General features: G+C 49.6%; 1 protein-coding gene across 8 annotated transcripts in view; it reads right to left on the bottom strand.

The window, feature by feature from the left end:
* Nucleotides 1–6777: 6777 nt before the first annotated feature.
* The window catches only part of NT5C2 (5'-nucleotidase, cytosolic II), a 62384-nt gene continuing 47843 nt past the window's right edge, over nucleotides 6778–21318 (bottom strand). For 6 of the 8 annotated variants that reach the window (XM_065067134.1, XM_065067130.1, XM_065067135.1 and 3 more), the window contains 15 exons: nucleotides 20804–20921; nucleotides 19300–19395; nucleotides 17843–17934; nucleotides 17593–17650; nucleotides 16190–16283; nucleotides 15131–15184; nucleotides 13887–13970; nucleotides 13103–13144; nucleotides 11868–11975; nucleotides 11465–11531; nucleotides 10636–10806; nucleotides 9741–9792; nucleotides 9432–9492; nucleotides 8720–8896; nucleotides 6778–8517 (listed from right to left, as the gene is read on the bottom strand). In XM_065067134.1, coding sequence (XP_064923206.1) covers nucleotides 8263–8517; nucleotides 8720–8896; nucleotides 9432–9492; nucleotides 9741–9792; nucleotides 10636–10806; nucleotides 11465–11531; nucleotides 11868–11975; nucleotides 13103–13144; nucleotides 13887–13970; nucleotides 15131–15184; nucleotides 16190–16283; nucleotides 17593–17650; nucleotides 17843–17934; nucleotides 19300–19395; nucleotides 20804–20921 — 1529 coding nt within the window. In that variant the 3' untranslated portion in view covers nucleotides 6778–8262. Of the gene's footprint in view, nucleotides 8518–8719; nucleotides 8897–9431; nucleotides 9493–9740; nucleotides 9793–10635; nucleotides 10807–11464; nucleotides 11532–11867; nucleotides 11976–13102; nucleotides 13145–13886; nucleotides 13971–15130; nucleotides 15185–15287; nucleotides 15344–16189; nucleotides 16284–17592; nucleotides 17651–17842; nucleotides 17935–19299; nucleotides 19396–20803; nucleotides 20922–21318 lie in introns of those variants that run through there. The other 2 variants (XM_065067136.1, XM_065067137.1) reach the window with 2 other exon arrangements.

The raw sequence follows: 21318 nt of genomic DNA, 5'->3' as shown, positions 1-21318 counted from the left end.
GCATGACTATTTTCCATCATGTGTACAGATCCAATAATGGAAAGTGAAATAATTTCCATAAAAATAGTTGATTATAGATGTGTTTCATATGGAAAATATGTACCTGACCCAGAGGGGTTAGGAGCTGCTACTAGTAATTAGCTTGAAGAGCAAAGCATGGTCCTCTCCCTGGAGGGGAAAAAAATCCAGTCTCCCTGTTCTCAGGGTATTTACAGTTTTACTGTTTAACAAGCACGAGGGGTTCCCAGCCCTCCTGGTGGGACCCGTCCCCAGCGGAGCAGCCCGGTGCCCAGCTCAGGGTCACTCTGGGCCTCCGCACGGCGTTGGCGGCACCGGGGCTCCGCGCTCCTGACTGCAGCGGAGTTGCGGTGGCGCCGCAGCCCGTGCCCTGGCGGGGGTGTCCTGCCCAGCAGGTCTGCTCCCCTCGCCTCGCCGGCTGCCCGCCTGCGCTCAGGTGGGCTCAGAGGCCGCGCCGCAGCGCCGCAAGGACACGTGGCAGGGCTGCCGGTGGTCACCGCAGCTCAGGGCACCAGCTGGTGGCTTTGGGAATCATTGGACTTGACCTCAGACCTCGGCAAGGCTTTGACTCGTAGAAAGGATACTGCATCTTCCTATGTCAGCTCCTACTGCCGCCTTTGTGCCCCTCGTCCGTCTGCCCCCGGGCGCAGGCAGAGGGGCGGACGATGGCCTGTTGGCCGGGGGAGGCTGGGAGTGCATCTAGCCATGGTTTCTACTGTCAATACAATTTTGCACAAGAGTTCTTTGAAGTGAGGTTTTCAACACTAATATCTTAAATGCACAACTGTGAATTATAACTTTTACACTCCTGTTGGTTGAATTTCCTTTAAATGAAATGACCCTGAATCTGTTGTAACTATGATTTTTTTTTTTAATTCTGTATATTGCCAAATCTTTGTAAAGAGTGAAGGAATGTTGTTGCTTTCCAATGAGAATCTTTCTCCAAACGAGACTGACTCTGGTGACGTGGAGATGATACAAAGCATGCTAGTTCTGAGCGGAGAGGGGCTCAGGGTGAGCTTAGCAAACCGACCTCGGCCTCTCTGTGAGCCCAAGCTCACCCCTCCAGAGTTTACAAAGTGCTTGTTGTTTTATTCCCAGCTTGTCTGCTCCCTGGAACCCCTGTGCAGCTGAAGCCGCTGCCCGGAGGAGCTCAGGACGGGGTGGCCTGCGGAGGGACCAGGGGTGTTGCAGCGTGTCCGGGCTGGCCAGGGAGGGGTCCCGGAGGCTGCTGTGGCAAGACCAGGTGCCGCCCCCATCCAGTTGCACCAGCAGAGTGAGCTCCGTGGGGCAGGTCCTTCCACCACCTTCCACTCCTGCTCCCAGCCTCTGGTCCTGTGCAGATCCCTCTTGTGCTCTTTTTGCCCTCACTCACACACGCTCCTGCTCCGGACCGAGCAGGGATGGGGTGACACCAAGACCTGTGTGGGACAGCTGGGGCTGGATCTGGAGCTCAGGGTTGGAAGAGGGGTCAGCCACTCATTCACGTTGTGCTTGCTGTTCTGTTCCTCCTCTCTTCTCCTGGACTCACTCCCCTTTTCCTCACTGCAGTGTTTTTTTTGTTTGGTTGGTTTGTTTTTTTCTTAAGTGCCTTTTTGTGCAGGTGGAGCTGGCAAGAGTAGGAGTCTCAGGGTACGGCCCTTTGCACTCACCTCAGACCTGGAGAAGACTCAGGGGGAGCAGGATGCCCATGGACATCACCCATTGCTGCTTCTCAGCTTTCAGGGCTCAGCTCAGATAAGGATGAGATTTTTGGCACTGGTAGTGTCAGGCTCTGGCTCAAATCAGCTCAAACCAAAGAGGCAGCTGTGGCGAGGGGCTGCCTGGGCAGCGGTGGTGCTTCCTGTGGTCTCTGCAGAGCTCAGCCGAGGGGCGTGGGGGCGTGGATGGCAAAGAGCAGCGCTGGCTCCTCGTGAGCATCCTGTGTAAGTATCCAGCGCGATGGAGTGAGTTCTCCGGGACCCCTTGGAACACGCATCTTCCTTGTGCTGAAATAATACACTATCTATAGAAATTCCCACATGAAAGATGTACCTTATTTTATATGATAACTAATACACACCTCTGTGGTTTTAAAAGTAGTACCTGTGTTGGATTACCAGTAGAAAACTGGGGCTGTGGGGGCGGGAAGGATGCTGCAGAGAGCACTTCTTGTGACACTAACTCGAGGCTTCAACCCCAGTGTGTCTGAGCAGCGTTGAGGGGTTCCTGCGTTCGCACTGTGTGCTGCCATGCGCAAAGCTGGCACGAGCAGAAAACCGGCGTGTGCTGAAAGGCTTGGAAGCACCTGGTCCTTGGATACTGAGGGTTGGTTTGGCCCAACAGTGAAATGACAAGCTTACCTAATGTGACCAAAAGCCAGGCATCTTTTCATGGCACGGAGGAGATAACAGCTTTCATCCTGATGAGCAGCAGAGAGGACAAGCTCTACACTACACGCTGGGCTGGGAAGCTGCCCTCATCCCTGCTCTGTTGTTTTACTTGGTCCATTGGTGCAGGTCTCTTGTTGGTGCTGTCTCCGGTGACAGTGGCCTCGCTCCCATGTGTTGGCAGCACAGGTGACTCAGAGGCATCCGCGGCTTCCCGCAGAGTCCCTGGCCAGTCCTGCTCGGTGTCTTGCTCCTGCCTGGAGCCTGGCTTCATGCTGGGTTGTGTTCCTCTGTGGTTACTTTCATGGCTGTGTCCGGGCCAGGGGACACTGCTGCTGCGGGTCCAAGGCGGTACGGTTGAGCTTTTTGGTCTGGTTGTGCATATTTGCTGTTCTGCTAGAAGCTGGACACGGAACCTGGGGAAGCCAGAGCATTCCCTGGGAGGAAGCCTGGGGTGCCAGGTTATCCCAGCGCCCCTCCCTGAGCTGCAGGGATGGGATGGGGGCGTTGGAAAGCATGGTACAGGTGGCAGAGAAAGGTGTTTCACAGATCGGTAGCGCCGAACTCAGTCAGAGTGGCATCTTGTTCTCATTATCCTGAGGGCAGACTCTGTCATGGTTCTGCACCTTGGAAATACGGTACTCAAAGCTGCTGGTCTTCTGTCTCCAGCTGAAAACCACCTTTCAGCTCTCCTGAGGTTTCTCCTTTGGTCCCTGTTTACTTCTGAGCAGGACCAGTCGCTGGGATCCTGCAGAGGACGGTGCCCTGGCTGCCCTCGCCCCTCCAGCGCGGATTTCTGCCTAACAAAGTGCTCGGTATTTAATCCTCCCCCCAGCAGGAGAGGTTTGGCTGCTGGTCACAGAGGCCGCCTGTCCTAGAGCCTGGCTTGAGGTTTGTTGACTGTTGTGAGCCAAACAAGCACCTGAAATGTGCAACGGCTGCAAGTGGCACTGATGTTCTAGAGGTGGATTTGATGTCTCTGTTGTCTTCTCTGGAAGCAGTACAGCAGTTAGCTGATCGCAGGAATTGTTGGGGACAAAGGGCTTGTCCCAGCATTTAGTGCTTTCTGGAGCAGTCTAGCAGCCCATTTCACCTGTTCGGAGACCACAGAGCTTTATAAAAGGAGGAGGTTGTTTGTTTGCTTGTTTGGGTTTTTTTATATCGTCTGGGCATCACTGTTGTATCAAATCCTTCCAAATTCAAGTGAAAAACTTGTAGGTGTCAGATGAATAGCCTGCATCATAGGCCTTTAGTTGGAAGTGCCAATATTGAATTCTTGCCTTCTGGGTTTGCCCAAAGATGAATGAGGGTAGAGGAAACTCCTGGCGAGCTCCTCTGGTCACAGAAGTGACAGACTGGCCGTGCCTAGATCAGCTCTAGCGTCACTCCTGCTTTAAAGTCTCAGGTCCCAGCAGGCTGGGCTGGGCTGGCTTGGCCGGTGGGATTTTACCCATGGTACGTGTTCTGTCCTTCTGCGTCACGCTGGCCAAGGGTAGGAAATGCTGCTGAAGGGACTCTGCCTTCCTCGCAGACCGTGTGACATTTGGGTAGTGGAAACCCAGCAGGAGCCCGCACCAGTGCTCCGGTCCCATTTGTTCCATGTTCTCCCGAGCACAAGGGTGACACAAGGGTGACACAAGGGTGGCTTCCGAGCGGTTCAAGGTCGGGCCCTGCTGAGGGACCTCAGAGCTCATGGCGTCTGCGTTTTCCAGCCCGCACGGCTGCAGCGCCAACCTCCTCACCTGAATTCAGGGGGCAGGTGCCTGGATGCCAAACACGTTGTCTCTAAAAACCCCCATGCCGAAGCTTTGCTGGGAGCCACAAGCGGCTGGTGCTCAACAGCCGGAGGGCTCACACCAAACCTTTCTCCTGTGGCCGGGTCCCCTGTGGCTGCCGCTGGCCCGGCCGTGGTCCCGCCGCTCAGAACTGTGGCGTTTTTGTGGCGATCCGAACCCCCTCAGCCACTCCAGCCGGCTCTTCCCTTTGTCTTGTTTGCCATCGTGCGTGGTCTTTGCGAATTGTATCATATTGTACATGACTTCGGGTTTCCAGAGTTGTAGTATTCTGACTACAGTATTTCCATGTGTGTACATAAACCTAAATAAGCACAACTGAAATCCTGAATGAAGTGTATACGTTTCATATACTGATTGTCATATGAATGAATTTTATAATTATTCCAATTTTGTTGTAGATTTCCAATCTTTCCTATTTATTTTGTACCAGATTTATTTGTATATTTTGTGATTTTGTTTAAAAGCATTTTGTTTATTTCTATTCTTTTTAGATAAATGATGATTTTTTTTTTTTCTGTTGAACATTCCAGTTTATGCATTTTTCCCTCCTCCGTGCTCCCTCCTCATTTCCAAGGCACAGATTTTGGCATGCGGGTGGTGGGGCTGATGTCGGTGATCCTGGACCCAGAGCTCTGCAGATCACAGATTGCTATTGGCGCAGCTGCAGTCTTTAATCTCCACTTCAGCTGTTGAGAGGCTGGATCCTGTTCCCCTTAGAGCCAGGTTTTGCTGTTAGTTTCAGTGGGTCTGGGTCCGTAAGTCCTTGTGGCAGGGAGGGCCATGCTGGTGGTTTTGCTGACCAGGAGCTGGGAAGCTGGTGGTGACAGCAAGTATCTGACTTTCCAAAGTTCCCTCAAGGGTGAGGTCCTTTTTTTTTTCCACTAATAAAACCCCTTATTTACAACCTGCTCTCCACATATGTTTGTTTGTCCAGGAGCGTAGGTGCTGTGTTCCTGCCCAGCGGTGCATGACTCTGGGAACTGCAAGTGAGGGATGTGGCTGGTGGTGATGGTGGCTCTGTTGGATGTTGCTGGTGGAGTGAGTCTGTCTGTCCCCTGCATTAGGTGCCACTGCCTGTTGCCACTGTCAGGACTTTGGCAGCAGAGTTGTGTGGAGCCTGCAGTGATGGAGAGGTATTTCTGAGCAGAAGAGCGAGCCTGTGCGTATTTCTCCTGCCCAGCATCACTTCCAGCTCCGTGGTGGAGGAATGACCCACCTTTTCCTGAGTGCCAGAAACAGCCCTCCCATACAGCTGTCTCACCCTTCTGTCCCCCTTCAACTCCTGTCCTCGTCACAGGTGTTTCTCAGCTGCTCTCCCTGCACTGTGTCGGGCAGTGTCTGCTCAAGCCTTGTGGGGGTTTTGCTGCACGCAGTGCAGCCTCTGTCCCTGTTTCTCCCCTGCAGGATGGCCCCATCTCCCTGGACCTCGCTCCCCAGCATTGTGGCAGGGCCATGAGGGGAGTGACAGGTCCTGCAAGGCTCTGCCTGCTGCTTTCCCACCATCAAGTGGGGGTCAAATACTTTCCATTGCTCCCACTTTGAAGAGTCTTCTCCCCAGCACAGTCACAAACAGGGCTGGGAGTGAGCTATTTGTGGCAACCAGTGAGGAAGGAGGAATGCACAGAGCTCCCCAGACCTCCCTTTCTGCAGCCGCACCCCCCGCCCCAGCTGCTGAGCTAAAGCTTAAAAAACGTTTTTATAGCTGGAGCAATGAGGGTTAAAGACAGCAAAGGCCAGCATGGCCTTCAGTGAAGAGGCACGGGAGTGGCTCCCCAAACCTCTCCTGCAGTTGACGTCACTGTGGGCAAGTGTTAGCTGCTATCTAGACCCCCAAAATCAAGGGGTCAGGGACCCAGTGCTGGGTTTGGGGCTTTTAGCAATCCCTGATGTTTTGGCTGGTAATTGTTGACCACCGTCTGCAGCCATTTAATGTTGCTTTTCTGTTTGGCACTTCAGGCCCAGTATGTCCTTCGGTGGCAGCTCTGAGGGTGGGGCTGCTTCAGGGCTGGTTTGGTTGGCACCAGGGGTGTCAGCACTGTGCTGTCCTCAGGGCTGTCCCCATCCCTGTCCTGGCTGGGCGAGGGTACAAGCAGCCTCTAGCTGGTGCCATGGCTGCGGCAGCACTGGCCTTCCCCGCGTGTGTTTTTCTCTGTTTGAACAGGTTTTCAGCTCCTGGTCAGCGTGGGCCATTCTGTGCCACCCTGGACATGCAGTCACACATGGTGGGGAGCAGCCCTTGGTAATGCCAATGGGAAACAGCCCTGGAAAGGTGCAATATTGGAGGAAGAGGCCAGGGGTGGTGGTGTGGTGTTGCCCGTTCAGCCATGGAAAAGTACCTTCTCTTTCTGAATCCAGGCCAAAATCGTTGTTGCCCCGTGCCTCCCAGCTGAAGCCAATGAGGATAACAAGAGCCTCCTTTCCACCCCACCACTTAATGCCCACCCACTCCCTGGCAATGCGTCAGGCAACCAAATCCCAGAGATGCTTTCTCAGCCACCCATCCTGCTGGGACGCCCACGGAACAGTCCTGGTTCTCCCTGCCACCTCCAGCACAGCTCTTGTTATCTCAGTGATGCGCCACAAAGCACCAGGTGTTTCTTAGAAACATCATTTATTGACTTGAACAACTGCCACTACAGCAGCAGAGTTTCCTGCTCAGATGTTGGTGGTGTGGTTCTTTTTTGTTTGTTTTTCATTTTCTCCTAAGGTACTTTAAAATGGAAAAAAAAAAAAGATTAAATGAGTTTATGGTACTGAAACAATGATCAAATTCATTACAAGAGGGCCCTCCTCGTAATCCCTTCACACGCGGACGGCACGGGCACGACACGGAGGAGACCTGCAGGGTGCTGCTGCCTGGCTGCGCCAGCCCCACGCCTTCCCCAGGCTGCCTTCGGACACAAGGACCGCTTGCCCGTCCCCACGGGGCACCCTCGGCCACCCCAGTCCTCACACGGCAGCCTGTGGCCGTCACCTGCCTTGGCCGGGGACGCAGCCTCGCCCACCGCAACCTGCGCTTGCTCCGTGCCCGGCCAAGGTCAAGGCCGCTGCTGGCCAGACGGGAGTTTCCCGGCTCCCAGCACAGAGGGGTTTCTTGGTTCGGGGCGGACAAGCGTGGCCCGCAGCACGCTGGAATAACAGGCCCTTTCACTCCAGATGGTGGCTGAGTTTGTCTTTGGGACGCTTGACTTAAAGCTGAGCAGACAGAAAGGTCAGTAATAGGCAGCAGGAAAACAAAGCAGCTAATGTAATGCTAAAGCAGTAGCTTCAAGCTCCTGGGTTAATATTTACTGCTGAAACTACAGGAGTTGAGAACACAGTGTGTGGCTCGGCTGCTTGAGAAATGCGCTGGAAGTCATGCATCACATGCGGATGATGAAAGAGAGCTCTGAAACACAGGGAGAGGATAACAGGCATCTACAAGCTGAATGTGTACACCTGCAGCTACGCAAGTGAAAGCTGGAATCCCACCACCATCCGTGATGGCCAGAGGAATCAAACCACTTACAGAGAGAAACTCGTGCCAAGCAGAGGGTAAACTGAGCTCTGGAAACCACAGCAACAACCTGGCTAACACTGGGAGGGGGCAGTTTTTAACCCAGAAGCAGAGGGTTAAGGACAGCAATCAGCAATCTGATGGGCAGAAAGATTTAGATCATTTTGTCTCCTGCAGGGCCCAGAGCATCCCTTCCTTCTCCACAGCGAATGTAAAAAATGGCAAAAACCGTTCACAGGACATTGTTCAAATGAAAACCAAATGAAACACATCATGGGAAAGGGAGAAACATGCAGCATCCCTAAATGTAATGGGAGCGGCATGACAGCGCAGGCGGGCAGTGCAATCTGAATGCACCACCCACGCAGAATCCATCAGCCTTTTGAACCGTCTGCACAACTGAAAACAAGGGTCTCCTCCTAATTAGTGTTAATTTGTTCAAAGTTTCCGGACACCTTCAAAATGTGCCTTTTCAAGAATCACACCCCCCAACCCATCACCCCAAGGGCCCCAAAAAAGGAATCCGCTCCTGATCACTGCTAGAGTCATGGTTTGTCTTCAGAGATGCTTTGCTTTTTCCTTCTTATTCTTCTTCTTCTTCCTCTTCTTCTTCCTCTTCTTCTTCCTCATCATCATCTTCATCATGGCAATGTGTGATTTCCTGAGGTGCCTGGGGGAAGAGGTTGGGCGGTTTGATCTCACTGATGGAGCGGGTCAGTTGATGCCGCTTGTAGTCAGAATCTTTAAAATCCACTGAGGTGCGATTGCGCGTGGCCATCGGTGACTCCTTCTCATTGATGTCGACGTGCGTGTGCTCTACCGTGGACTCGTGTGGCATCTGCATGTGGAAGAGAGAGAGGAGATGGCATAGTGTATCTCCCCGAGACAGACAGAGAGCAAACCCCAGAACTGTTAGGCCACAGTGCACCAAATCCCACCCAGTCCTTCAAGATGCTGTTCCTGGTGCCTGTGGAAGCCTTAATGCACACAGGCGCAACACCTTTGGGCCCCTGCCTGCCTCCCCCAGGTCTGCGACTCACCAGGACGTGGGCGGCTCTGAAGAGGTAGCTGAAGGGGTAGTAGAGGAGATTGATGAAGGAGGCTGCATAGAGATCAGCGTAGCGCATCACCTGGCTGGCAAACAGGGTCTGCCGAGAGCCGCTGCGGAAGAGGCTCCCCATCATCCCATAGCACATGTCCATGTCGTGGGTCACTTTCTGGAAGCAAAGGGCAGGTTAGATCCTTGGCCAGGCAGGCAGCAGCGCGGAGCTGCAGCAGCACTGCAGCACACAGAGGGCTGGGGGCTACACGAGATCTGCAAGAATCTCCAGCAAGGCTTTCTGCGCTCCTGTCCCGTGGCACTGGAGTGCAGCCCAGCCTCAGCTAACAGAGGGGAAGGCAGCAGCAGGCTCAGGACCAGCACCTCCTGCAGGCTGGTTGCCCAGGGCTGGCAGACCCAGAGGCCCCAGACCTGCCGAGCACCCATTCTGCAGCAGTGAGCACCGTCAGGCAGTGCTGCTGTGTGCATGAGGAAGGAGACCCTATTCCAGACCAGGCTGCCTTTCAGGAGTGCCAGTGACACCAGTGAGCTGAGAAGCTCCAATGTTTGCATCCACAAAGACAGAACGGCTTTGCCAAGCCTGCTATGCCCACCCAAAGGCAGAGCAAAGCATTTCAGGGCTGAGCAGTGGGATGGGGTTGCCAAGCCCTTTGGGATCCAGAAGGATGAAAAGGGATTTTTATGATTGGTACCTTAATGCGTCTCTGGATGGAGCTGATGTCAGGGCGTTCATTGCTGCTACTGTCCAGATGCCTAGTTACAGGCGAGAAGGTAAATACATGGTGTGAAAAGCCTTTCAGAATCAGATACTGTGGGATGGGGGCTTGGGGGAGGGAGGCTGGTCTGGAGGGGAAGGTTGGTCTCGTGGGCAGAGCCCAGGCTGGGTCAAAGCTCCAGCAGCAGTGCCACTAACCCAGCCCCAAGGGTTTGTCAGAGCCACTCATTAGCTGTCGCTAGGCTGGGAGAGGCAGCAGGAAAGTTGTCAGTGTTTGAGCACTCACTTGTATAGCTCAGCCAAGAAAATGTCCAGACTCTGCAGCTCTTCAAAAAGGGCTGGAAAAATCCAGAAAAGAAAGGGTAAGTTTAAACTGTTGAAAGCAAAAGGGCTGAAAGCAAACCCCCCATCCTGCCCACTCCCCTTGCATGGCGGTGGAGGGACCGTGCATCATGGAACATGGCACCTCACAGCCACTACACAGGCAGAGGGTTCTAGCATGCTCTGTGCCATTGGCAAAGCTTTGGGCTTGGTTGCTGGTTCCCCCTTTTGTTTTTGAGGCTGACCTTTCACAGCCATCATCAAAACCTTCCAACCAGCCACAGGGCAACTTCATAACCCCCAGAACTATTTACACACCAAAGGGCAAACCTGGGAGAAAAGCAGTAGTGCTGGAGGATGGGAAACACACAGCACTTCAGCAGGAGAGCAGCAGAGGGAGCAGGAGAAAGCAGCTGGTGAGCAGGGACTCCCTGCAGATGGGAGGGCAGTCTAATGGCTCAGGCATTACAGGGACAATAACCCGGGTGTCTTGTCAGATACTTTTTACTGGAGAAGCCAGAACCCCACACAGACAAAGGGGGAAGGTTTTTGGAGCAGGGTTATGGATGAGGAACAACTCAATCCCACCCAGCTGCAGCTTCTCCCCCAATCAAGTCCGTGCTTGGCTGAACACGTGCAGGCAGCTTGGGAAAGAACACACGAAAGGCCTGGGACCCCGAGGCCAGCCCACGGGAGCTGTTCCAGCTCCTGCCACCAACACCCAGCCCTGAGGAAAAAGGCCTGAAGGACAAGGCAGCAAGTGGGGGTGACCTCTCCCCTGCACCCCTTTGCCCCGCCAATCTCAGAGGCACGGCACCAGCCAAGCGAGAGCAAAGCCTGGCCTGCGGCTTGCTACTGACCGCTTTTGTCTGTCCAGACGTGCAGCTCCTGCGCCAACTCGGGGATCACCAGAAAGGTCCTCCAGCCCTGGCGTTTCTTGGATTTGAGGATGTCTCCAAAGATATGGTCTCCGATGTACAAGATATCCTTCCCTTTGGCCCCGAGCAGGTCACAGACTGTGTCCGAGGAGCCTGAGAGAGGAATGGCATGACTCAGAATGGGGAGCCAAAGGGAAACACGTGGCTCATTTCAGAGGGCCAGGGTTAGGGACAGAGCAGGTACATTTTGCTTCCAGAAACCTCCACTGCTACACATAGCACCTCTGTTTGGCCATGACAGCATGGGGCACTTCCCACCTACCTGGGAGTTCACCTTCGGGCAGCTTCACCCAACACATCCCCATGTGAACAGCAGCAGCAGAGGGACAATGCTGCTTCCCACCCCCTGTGAGAGTAATGGAGCCATGGGCATCACAGACAGCCCTGTGCATCCACCCACAGCCCTTCCCTAGCTCAAGAGACCCTCTAAGTGTGGTGAGAGCTGAGGACACTGCTTTGGGCCAGCTGCAGCTCCCCCATCACCACAAGCCCCGCAGTGGCATTTTCCCAGACCCTCCCGGGCAAGGAAGAAAAGGGTATTTAAGGAGGAACAGGTCCATTTCTTCCATGCATTGGGCAGCAGTGATGATGGAGAGCTGCTGGAGGGGTGTGCAGAGGGCACAGTACACTGTGCTTTGGGAAACACAGCCGTGCCTGGGGCCTGGCATGAGTCCTCTCATGGCCAGAGTGGCTGAAGGCCACAGGGGTATGTCGGAGACGTGCCACAGGACAAAAAGTGTTCTCGCCTCACCTCCCGAGTACACGATGCCATGCTGCAGTGGGCCAGTGTAGGTACCAATCTTCAGCTTCCCAGTCACCTGAGCAAAGAGGTATTGTGTTAGCACGGATCACCAGTCTGGCTCTCTTCTGTCCTATTGATACTTTTTGTGTCTCTCACTCCCAGGCAGCCTAGAGGTGGCTTTTCACATTGTTTTCCTAATGCCACCTGCAGTACGTTAGGGAAGCCAGCAAAGCCTCGGGATCTGCTGCGTCCCACGTGATGGGGTTGCTCAGGAATCGCTAAGAGGAGAATCCAGCTCACCATCTCTAGGGCAGGTCCTGCCTAAACAGTTAGTGTCTGTTGACACTGAGATCTCACAGAGGAGGTGTGAGAGTCCTTCACGCCATAGAGGTGACCTCCATGTGCCACTCACTGTGTCCACCTGCCGCAACACGGTGCCTTCCCCGAAGAAGAGGGGTTTTCGTGCATCCACCAGGATCAGGTCGAAGTAGGACTGCCATGGCTGATGGGCGCTCCCAGGCTGCAAAGGCAAAACCAAACCCCAGAATCAGGCACAACACAATCAACTATAGGGGGTTTAACTGGAGTGTCACTGGCCACAGCCATACCCTTGTGACACTGTTGGTCCATCAAAATCCCCTTGCTCGTGCCTCATGTGGCACGATGCTAAAAGCACTCTCCTTTCGCAGCAAGCCCATCCCAACCCATCCCAGCTGTGAGGGCTGAGGATGTGGTGTGAGACAGGAGAACTGCGCTGAACATCTGTATCACAGCACAGCTGTCATGTAAAGAGATGCTGTAAATGACTCTGCTGCCACCGTTTCTGAAGGTGACATCAGGCACAGACACAGACAGATGTGACTTCGCAGTTTCAGCCTTACAAGGCCACGCTGGTACATTTGCCAGGAGTGGGAAAATTCCACAGAGCATGGCTCCAAACCACAGTCCTGCCTGAAGGACACCGGGTGTTCATGAGCCCTTTCTGCTCCATGCAACCGCTCCTTCTGACATCAAGACCACAGCAAGGACTTTTTCGATTTACCAGTTGTGGTGATTTTCCATGTTCTGAAAATTTCTCCCTTGGCCATCTTCTACCTTTAGAGCATAGTGTGAAAACATGTCTTTTGAGTGAGAGATAGCCTCCCACGGGGAGACTGAGAAAGTAATATAAATTCAGCGCTCTGTCAAAAAATTGCAGGGCTGAGTTTTGACCTCAGAAGACCATAAAATCATGATTAAAAATTTGGAGATACCATAGTCAAGGCACCATCACCCATAAATATTTCTGCTGGTTTATAAAATTATTTCCTTTGCTTAAAGTTTCTTTTTTAACAATTATCTAAAACATTGTGCAAGATTTCTAATAAACCTGGCTGCAAAATGCGACAGTTAAAACATGTTATCACTAAAATAATATTATCATTAACACAGATTATTGCTTGAGACCAGATGATGCCTCTTTTCTCTTTGTTATATTGTATTTGCTTTGATCCTATTCAAATAGGACACAAAACAGCAAGTGTATTTTAACCAGATTAAAGCAACTAATCCCATGCAGCCGATGAAGCAGGATTAAAATGCTTTCCAGCTACACAGATAATTAGGCACATCAAGTCCTATTGGAACTGCAGGCTAGAAATCACATACCTTTGGTCCGTGTGGAAAATCAAACAAGTAAGTCATAATTTTCTGAAAGACAGAAAGAAACTATTCAGAGATGCATTTTTAAACATCCATTTATGTAGTTTATAAAAGCATATTTTTCTGCTTTTATCTCTTCGGGTTACAGAACTTTATTTTCAAGATTTAAAGGAAAGCCAGCATAAGATTTTGAGATAAAATTTATGGATGGAATTTACAGTGACAGGAATTAAAACAGTAATATTTATAATCAAATAACACATTTGCCGCAGGAATCTACACACTGCTTCAGGTATATCTTGCACTGCTTTAAAGTAGCACATACATATTTGGATTAGCAGTGTTGCAATATCCTGACATTGACCTGGAGTTGAAGTAACCGTGTCTATTTCTGCAGTACAGCAGAGAGCCCTCTTAGAGCTCTCCAGGACCATGGCCTTGGTGAGCCGTCCGTACTCAGAACAATCTCACTTCAAAGGAAAGTTCTGCATTTTAAAGGATGCTGGAATCTAAAATGAGAATCGCTTTCTCTTTCAGCCTTTTAATTGCCGAGGAGCTGAGTGAGGCACAGAGGGACTTAAGCCAGGCCCATGCTAGGTCAGTAGCAGAACCAGGACTACAAAAGATGACTCAAGACTTAATCTGCATTCACCACTAAACCATCCTACATCTAGCTTAGAGAACACCTGGTTCTCCACCAGAAGATGTCCTACCAAAACCCATACAAATGAATGGCTGGGTTTTGCTTATTCCATTATACACCAAACACAATAATTCAAGCAGGACTTACATCTGTGTATTTATAGTCACTGTTCGTGACGAGAAACACCTTCCCAACCTCATTCATGCGGCTGAGCAGCAGTGGCAGCTTCCCCTGAAAGCCAAGGGACATGAAAGTCACACACAGAAGCTACAGAGATTCATCAGGGGCAAAGCACTCTCAACTACGATCCCACCAGACAAATGAAAGCAAATCAAACCAACGAACAATCAAACCCACTTGTTTTTCACTGGCCAGAGCCAGGAAAGCTTCTACTCCCTTCCACGCAACACCCTCCAGAGCACGGCCCAGGGGAGACTCAGCAGGGCTGCGGTGCCTTTGCCAAACCCAGTGCCAGGGACCCTTTGCTGCTCCCAACGATCTGCTCGGTGCCAGGCACGCTGGAGCAGCTCCACCAGCTCCAAGTCTGTTCCCGAAATGGGCCCAGAGGCAGGTGAAATCTGAGCTCACACGAGCCGCAAGTTGGAGCTTATTATAATTCCAACCTCAGATTAGGGAGAGTTTATTCTTGGGGCTATTTTTATAGAATCATAAATCTCAGTCCATTGCCAGAGTAGCTGATTACCTCACAGGACGGTTTCCTAAGAATTTTGCAGGCATGTAATTAGAAACAAGGTTAACTGCTTTAAAGTGATACTCTACTACAGAGCTCATCTAAACTAAAGAATAATTATACCATAAGTGGTCCAGAGGGGCCTCACACACTGCAGAGGGCAAAAGCAAAGGAACCAGTGGAGTTTGCTCAATCAGATGTGCTGAACACACACTTTGGGGCTATCAAGGGACTGGTCACTGGTGAGTCTTTCAGGATCTTTCCCTCAGTGCCTCATGGTTAAATGCATGTAACATTTTTGTTAGATGGCTAAGGAATACTTTTGTCTAAAAATATGCTAATTCGTTGCTTTTTAAAAAGAGGTCTGCTTGGGCAGAGAAAACATGGTCAGGGAACACAGTTGCTTTCACCACCAAAAGAAACAACATGAGCCTTGCCAGCATATTCACCTGTGTCCCGTGATAATGTTTCCTCTGGCTTTTATATTTTACGTAAAAAAAGCATACGTGAATACGAAATCACGTGGATCACTGGCTCAGAATAAAGGCTGCATCCGAACTTTCCACTTTGTCTCTGGTTATTACAATAGAAATCACAGCGTTATCTGTTTCGTGATTTAGTAAAGCAAATCAGCATGTTTATTTCTTGCCTGCTTACTCAGTACAGAATGTCACATAGCACAAAGTAACTTCACACTTACATCTTTCACCACATACTTCTCCAGATTCTCAAGGGTCTTTTCCTTGAGTGATCCCTGAAACAGAAACAGAACCCAGTGAGGTAATGGAAACTTATGATGTAAGAGACATCAAAGTAATGCCAACTTTCACACTTTAAAATGCTGTGAAAGTACAAACCAGGGCGAATCTGAACCAGTGACTCTAGAGATGAGAGGCTTTGAGTAGCAGGGACCATCACAAACTCAGTGATCCATCGATTCCCTCACCATGGTAAATAATCCACTTCAACAGCATTTTAACCCTTTCAGAAGGGAATACAATAGAAACAAACAAAAAATAGATTTGCCATACCAAACAAGACAGTCAATGACCTGTCTCCAACACTGACCATAATGCTTTACTCAAAGGCCAATTCCAACATGTATCATACAACACTGCGTAAGGAAAGAAAAAAAGATTCCTGACTTCTGCATGGCTAAAAGGACCACCACAAATACAACTGTGAGCAGAGTTCTCCTGTGATGGTTCTCCATCCCTCCCCAACAGACCTCTTGAATGAGAAAGAGCAAGAAAAATCACGTCTTTAACCAGATGTTAATGCTCACAAAATTATATTCTAAATTTGTGCACAAGTGTGTGAAAAAGATTAACTGCTTCTCCACTCTAAATAGATAAGAGTTTATCTGTTTAATGCAGGTACTTTTCAGACAACATAAGATAGTACCAATGTAAGCTATTTACAGTAAAAAGCTGTTTTAATAATTAGGACAATGTACAAGTTGTGGACTGTAAGTGCAAATAATATCATTGCATCACATTCTAAAGCCCATGAATTACAGTACAGAAGTGGAATCTGAGCACAATAAAAAGGAATAGGAAGCCAAGACAGATATGCTTCAGTACTAGGAGGGCAGTCAAGAACTTGACTTACATGCCCCTGTGATTTATTATTTGCTCACTAGGCGGCAAAGCAGGGCTCTTGCCCAAAACTGGAATAACACATCTTAACTCATGAATTACACACCAGTCTCTGTAACTCAGTTACAACTACAGATGTCCCAAGGAGTTCTTGCAATCACCTTGTAATGAACCCAGTCAACAGCATCTCTGACATCCTGGAACATACTCCTGAAGGACATGAAGAGGTCTCCATCTTTAAACCCCGTTTCACAGCTGTGAGGAGAAAGAAGAGAGATTGTAGCGGCCAGTCATAGCAGGTTAGAAACATATCAGAGACAGTTCCAAATGTTTGGAGCTTGTGTTTTCATCTTACCATAATGGTTTCTTATTTACTACTTTACTGTGGCTCAGAGTTGAAAGAAGGCTACAACAAGAGTTTAACAGGAACTGTGTGTTACTCAAGAACATTTGTTTAAAATCTAAGGATGTGAGCTCCTAACTATGGGCCTGTGCCTCCACAGCAGTACTACAGCTTCCTGTCACTGCAACTTTTATTTCTCCTCCACAGTATTACAAGAAGGAAAAAAGACTGGGACTGTGCAGTTTGCAGCATTTTACAAATGATGAATGGTACTGAGAAAATAAGCAAAGGGCTGTTCTTCCTCCCTCTTTCCAACACTAAAGAAAGGGGTGCCATGCAAATCAGCTAAATGTAATACTCACTGCTGAGAGGAGGAACTGCTTCTGTGTTGAACAGTTAAGATTTCACATGAGAAATTTCTTCTACAAGATACTGTGGAGGTATCTTTGAGATACCCATGAGAGTTTGCATCAGAAGAAATCAAGGAGGATTAAATAGAGCTGTATTTATTAAGACAGCAACCATCATGCTTGTCCTGAGAGAGGACACTTCACCTGATGGATTCTCAGTATAAACAGTTGCCCTGCTCCCAGGTAAAATCCCATTAAACCTTTGCCTTCTGCTCACATAATATGTAAAGATGACCCATCCCATGAGTCAACATCACAGCAGCATTCGCATTTGCCAGTTCAAACCACAGCTTGTTTTTATGCTTATACCTGTTTGAAAGCTAGGTAAGTACTCATGTTGCACAAAGAGCCTTTTACACCACATTGTGCCTGCGCATTTCACCGTTAAGTGAGCAAAGTCCTCAATTATGACATGAGGGACTTGTGGTAACTGGCTGAGGAAATTTAGCTTTTCAGTTACCAGTTCAAACATGGCTCCAATGGACATAGGTTCAAAATGAGCTCTCTGGTGCCTGTAATCACTCTGTAATAAGTGTCTTACAAGCTGACCCAAATACCAGCATCAGTCAGGATGGTGATACAGATATATTCTGCGGAGACCCTCATAACCAGTCTCTGCTGTACACACAGATCATCTTGTCACCACTAAATTCTCTAAATGTCAGAGGAATACGAGGCCTGAACTTTTCCCCACTGAAACCACTTGAGGGGCCTCCACTGATATTAAGAACAGTTCCATCTGTGCTGTATCGCTCTTTATTATAATAATCTCACTGTACTATCAGCACCTTGAACCGGAGGGAATACGTACCTAGTGTACCGGTCACAGTTAGTAAAGAAATCCACTAGGCAAGCCAATAGGTAGGTCTCTGCAAAGAAATAAAACAAGATTTTAAAACAGGGACAACAGCAGACGGTCAGCTAAATTTGGGCCCTGTGCCTGAAAGAAGAAAGTTAATGCAAAAAAACCCACCAACAGATAAATAGAGTAAAACATTAACAAAGCTTTACTGGCTTCAAAGGCACAGAAACAGGCCTGTGTTGGCTCACATTATACTCACCTGGTAGATTGAATAATGTGTTCAGAATGTAAAACCTATCTGTGTCATCTCTCTGGATAAATTTATTTGGATATTGATCCCGTGTTTCAGGCCTGAGAATAGATAAGGTGAAGAAGAATGAAATCACAAAAAGTAATGAGGATAAAATGTTCTGACCAGCAAAACACAGTTGTAGCAGGGTCCCTTAACTAGAATCTGTTGTGCTTTAGTCAACACTCAGCTTTCCCACATGCACTAGCAGCACAAGAGCAAAACTGCATCCACCGGCGTTCCCTTCCCCGTGCTGGCTCCAGCTGAGTCAGGCACAAAGCCCTCACTGCTGAGTCAGCAAACTGAACAGAGCCCACACAGGGAAACAGAGTGGTCAAGAGTCCACAACTCAACCTTAAGCCCCATGCTGCTGGCTATGAGAATGCCTTAAATCATCTGCACTTTTATTGTTTGCTTATCTTAAACTTTCCCCCACTTTCCATGTGTTGCTTCCCACTCCCCCGAGCAGCTTTCAGCAGGGGAGCACAGGGCTGTGCTGCAGGAGGCTTGCCTGGGGCCCACCGCAATTAATCAGCAGGGTGGTGATGACTAAAGTCATTTAATTATTCTTGTTTCCTTAATTTCTGAAGCTTCTCAAGATCAGCTTTGACTCAAAGAGGAACTTGAGTGCATATATAAGGGCTTTTTCTAAATTCTGGGTTCCCGGTGCAAGGACTCACAGGCCTGCAATACAAGGCTTGTCACCTTGGGAGCCCTGAGCTGGCCTGCGCTTGTCATCCATCCATCCATCCATCCATCCATCCATCCATCCATCCATCCATCCATGCAGCAGGGATACAAGGGGATTTGCCAGGACACATCAGGCATGTAGCACTGCCGACCCCTCTGCTTCCTAAAGCACCTTTTCTGGGGCAAGAGAAACAAGCAGCCCGGGAAGGCTGCAGGAAATGGCATGAGGCCTCACTTCTAACACCCTCAAAGGTCAGAAACACAAAGGGGTAGAGCAAGCTTGCTCCTTCCCCAAGCTAGTTCAGGCCCTTGACCTTTCTCAGTAATGGCTGTGGAGTTAACAGTTCCACAGGGCAGAGGTCCTCTCTGCTCCCAGGAGCTCTCGCACAATGGCTTTGCCTTAAACTAACAAGCTGCTGATGTTAAACTGTGCCAGGACAGGTGGACAGCCTGAGGATTACACCATCAGCCCCTTCCCACAGCACGTTTTCTTCTATTCCCAGCACACTGCAGATGTGCTTGTGCCGGCACAGAGCTTTCCGCTATAAATACCCTGGGCTATTGCTGTGTCTGGGACCCTCAGCACATCCCCAGTCAATCTGGGAGCTGTAGGAACACCAATACAGCATCTGCTGTTAGTGGAGTCCCCACAACTCCTAATGGCATGGGTGCCCTGAGGATCAGGGACACAAAAGAGCTTATTAAGTGAAAAATATCAGCCACGAGTCAGTACTCACCCTCTGAGGAAATTAAAGCCATGTGCACACACGAGAAGGTTCCCATAGGCATCAACTTTCAACAAGTTTCCATAGTGGGTATCAAACACCAATCCTCTGTTAAGAAAACCATTTAAGATATGAAGACACGTGCATTGTAAGCGGTGAACGTTTTCATAGCACTTCTTTCCAAAATCAGCTCTAGAACAGCTTGCTCACTTGGCATGGGGCATCAGAACAGAGTTGCTTTTATGCAGATGGGGTCCCTACTGTCCCTCTTACCTGGCTGCAGGTGAGCAACAGGAGCCCAGCATTGCCAGGTGAAAGGTAGAGCCAATCTGCTCCCCATAGACTTGAAAAAGGAACTGTTTAACCCAGCAGAGGCTTAGCGATGCACATCCCAGGGAAGATGGGGACCTCTTCCACAGGGTCACAAATCTGACATCTGTGTTTGTGGTTACCTGACAGCCCTGCTGGGCTGCAAGGAAAAGCGAGGTGTGGTAAAGGAATTTCTTCCCTCCTTTTCACCGCTCTGTCACAGACAGAACCAAATGGGGCACGTAACTATTGTGCAAAATGCTTTGGACATTCCTCGTTACAACTCCAGCAAAACTCTGTCTCACTTATCTAGTAGCTTGCATCTGGAGAATACAGCCTTCCCAGAGAGACACCCCTCTGTCCCCTCCCTGGGATGAAGGCCATGCACTTAAAGGACTCTTCATCTCAGGTTTGTGAAGCGCTACTCTCTTGTTATGGGCATGGGCGCACCCAGCAACAGTCTCGGTGTAGAACATGCTGAGAAGAGGGAAGGAAGGAGGCTGCCAGAGTGAAAACTGGAGCACCAAGCCAACAGAACCTCTGGTCCGTCTTGTGTAAAGAAGCTCCAAAGGAGCCAAATAAGCAAAATCCAGCACAGGCACAAGTGGAAACAACTTAGAGGTGCCGAGTTAGATCAAAAGCCTTGTTTAAAACAAGTAATGTCCTTTTTTATCTCTGCTACCAAAAGACAAAATGTAATAATTTAGTAACTTTGCACTCTTTACTTTTGGCATTTGATTCATCTAGACAAGTCAAATGGATTGGTCCCAGTCTTACTGCTCTTTGCTGTAAGCTTAATTTTCAGGATGCCTTATGCACCAGGACACTATTAATTAAAGTCATTAAAGAAAAATGTTCTGAGTTATTCCAGAAGCCTCATGGACAGTAAAGGCTCTTTCTCCCCTTGGTTTTGATTTAACTCGCAATCCAATTGTGTCTGTGGTGTCTTAGCTTTGAAAGGTTATTTTTGGGCCATGTTTTCAGCAGGCCTCTTTTCTTGCACTGTCCCACTTTGCTGGCATGGACGCACGTGCACAAAGGCCCTCCACATACTGGAGCAGTCTGCTCCCTTCCCCATGATCTGTGGACAACCACAAGCTTCACAGGCACAACTCTGAACACCGGGTCTCACATGGTGCCTATGAACTTTATAGAACAAATATTCAAGGCCTAGAGCAGGCTGGGTCAGTATCTGTAAGTCATTTACCTGGTAGGGAATGCAGGATCATACACAAAATTGAGCAGCTCATGAGGGTATCCAATGGAAACTAATCTTTCTACGGTCAGGTCAAATCCAAGAGATTCGTATTCAGGGGATTTATACACTGTACCAAGATGAGATTTCAGTTAGAAAATTTTGAAAACAGCTAGGGGGTTAAACAAGAAGGAAGTTAAAAGTAAAGTACCCATTTGCCCTCCTCCCTCCTCCACATCACACACTCCCTTCTTCGCTCCTGCCCTTCGCTGCCTCGGGTCCCCAGCCTGGAGCCACGGTGGGATTAGCTCATGTCCCAGGACTGCAACCGAGCGGAGCCACAGTTCAGGTTTCAGCAGCAGAGCGCACCAGATGAAATATCCGTCGGTCTATCACAGCTCTCAACATCAGGAAAGCGTATTTCACACTGCAGCTCCGCTCCCTGCAGTCCCGTTAGGCAGATGCACAAACACTCCCTGTTCCACCTGCTCCCATCAGGTTTTGATTTGCTATGTTTTTGCAAAGCT

The sequence above is a fragment of the Columba livia genome, chromosome 6 (genome assembly GCF_036013475.1).
Source record: "Columba livia isolate bColLiv1 breed racing homer chromosome 6, bColLiv1.pat.W.v2, whole genome shotgun sequence".
Lineage (NCBI taxonomy): Eukaryota > Metazoa > Chordata > Aves > Columbiformes > Columbidae > Columba > Columba livia.
This window is presented reverse-complemented; position numbering and strand designations above follow the sequence as displayed.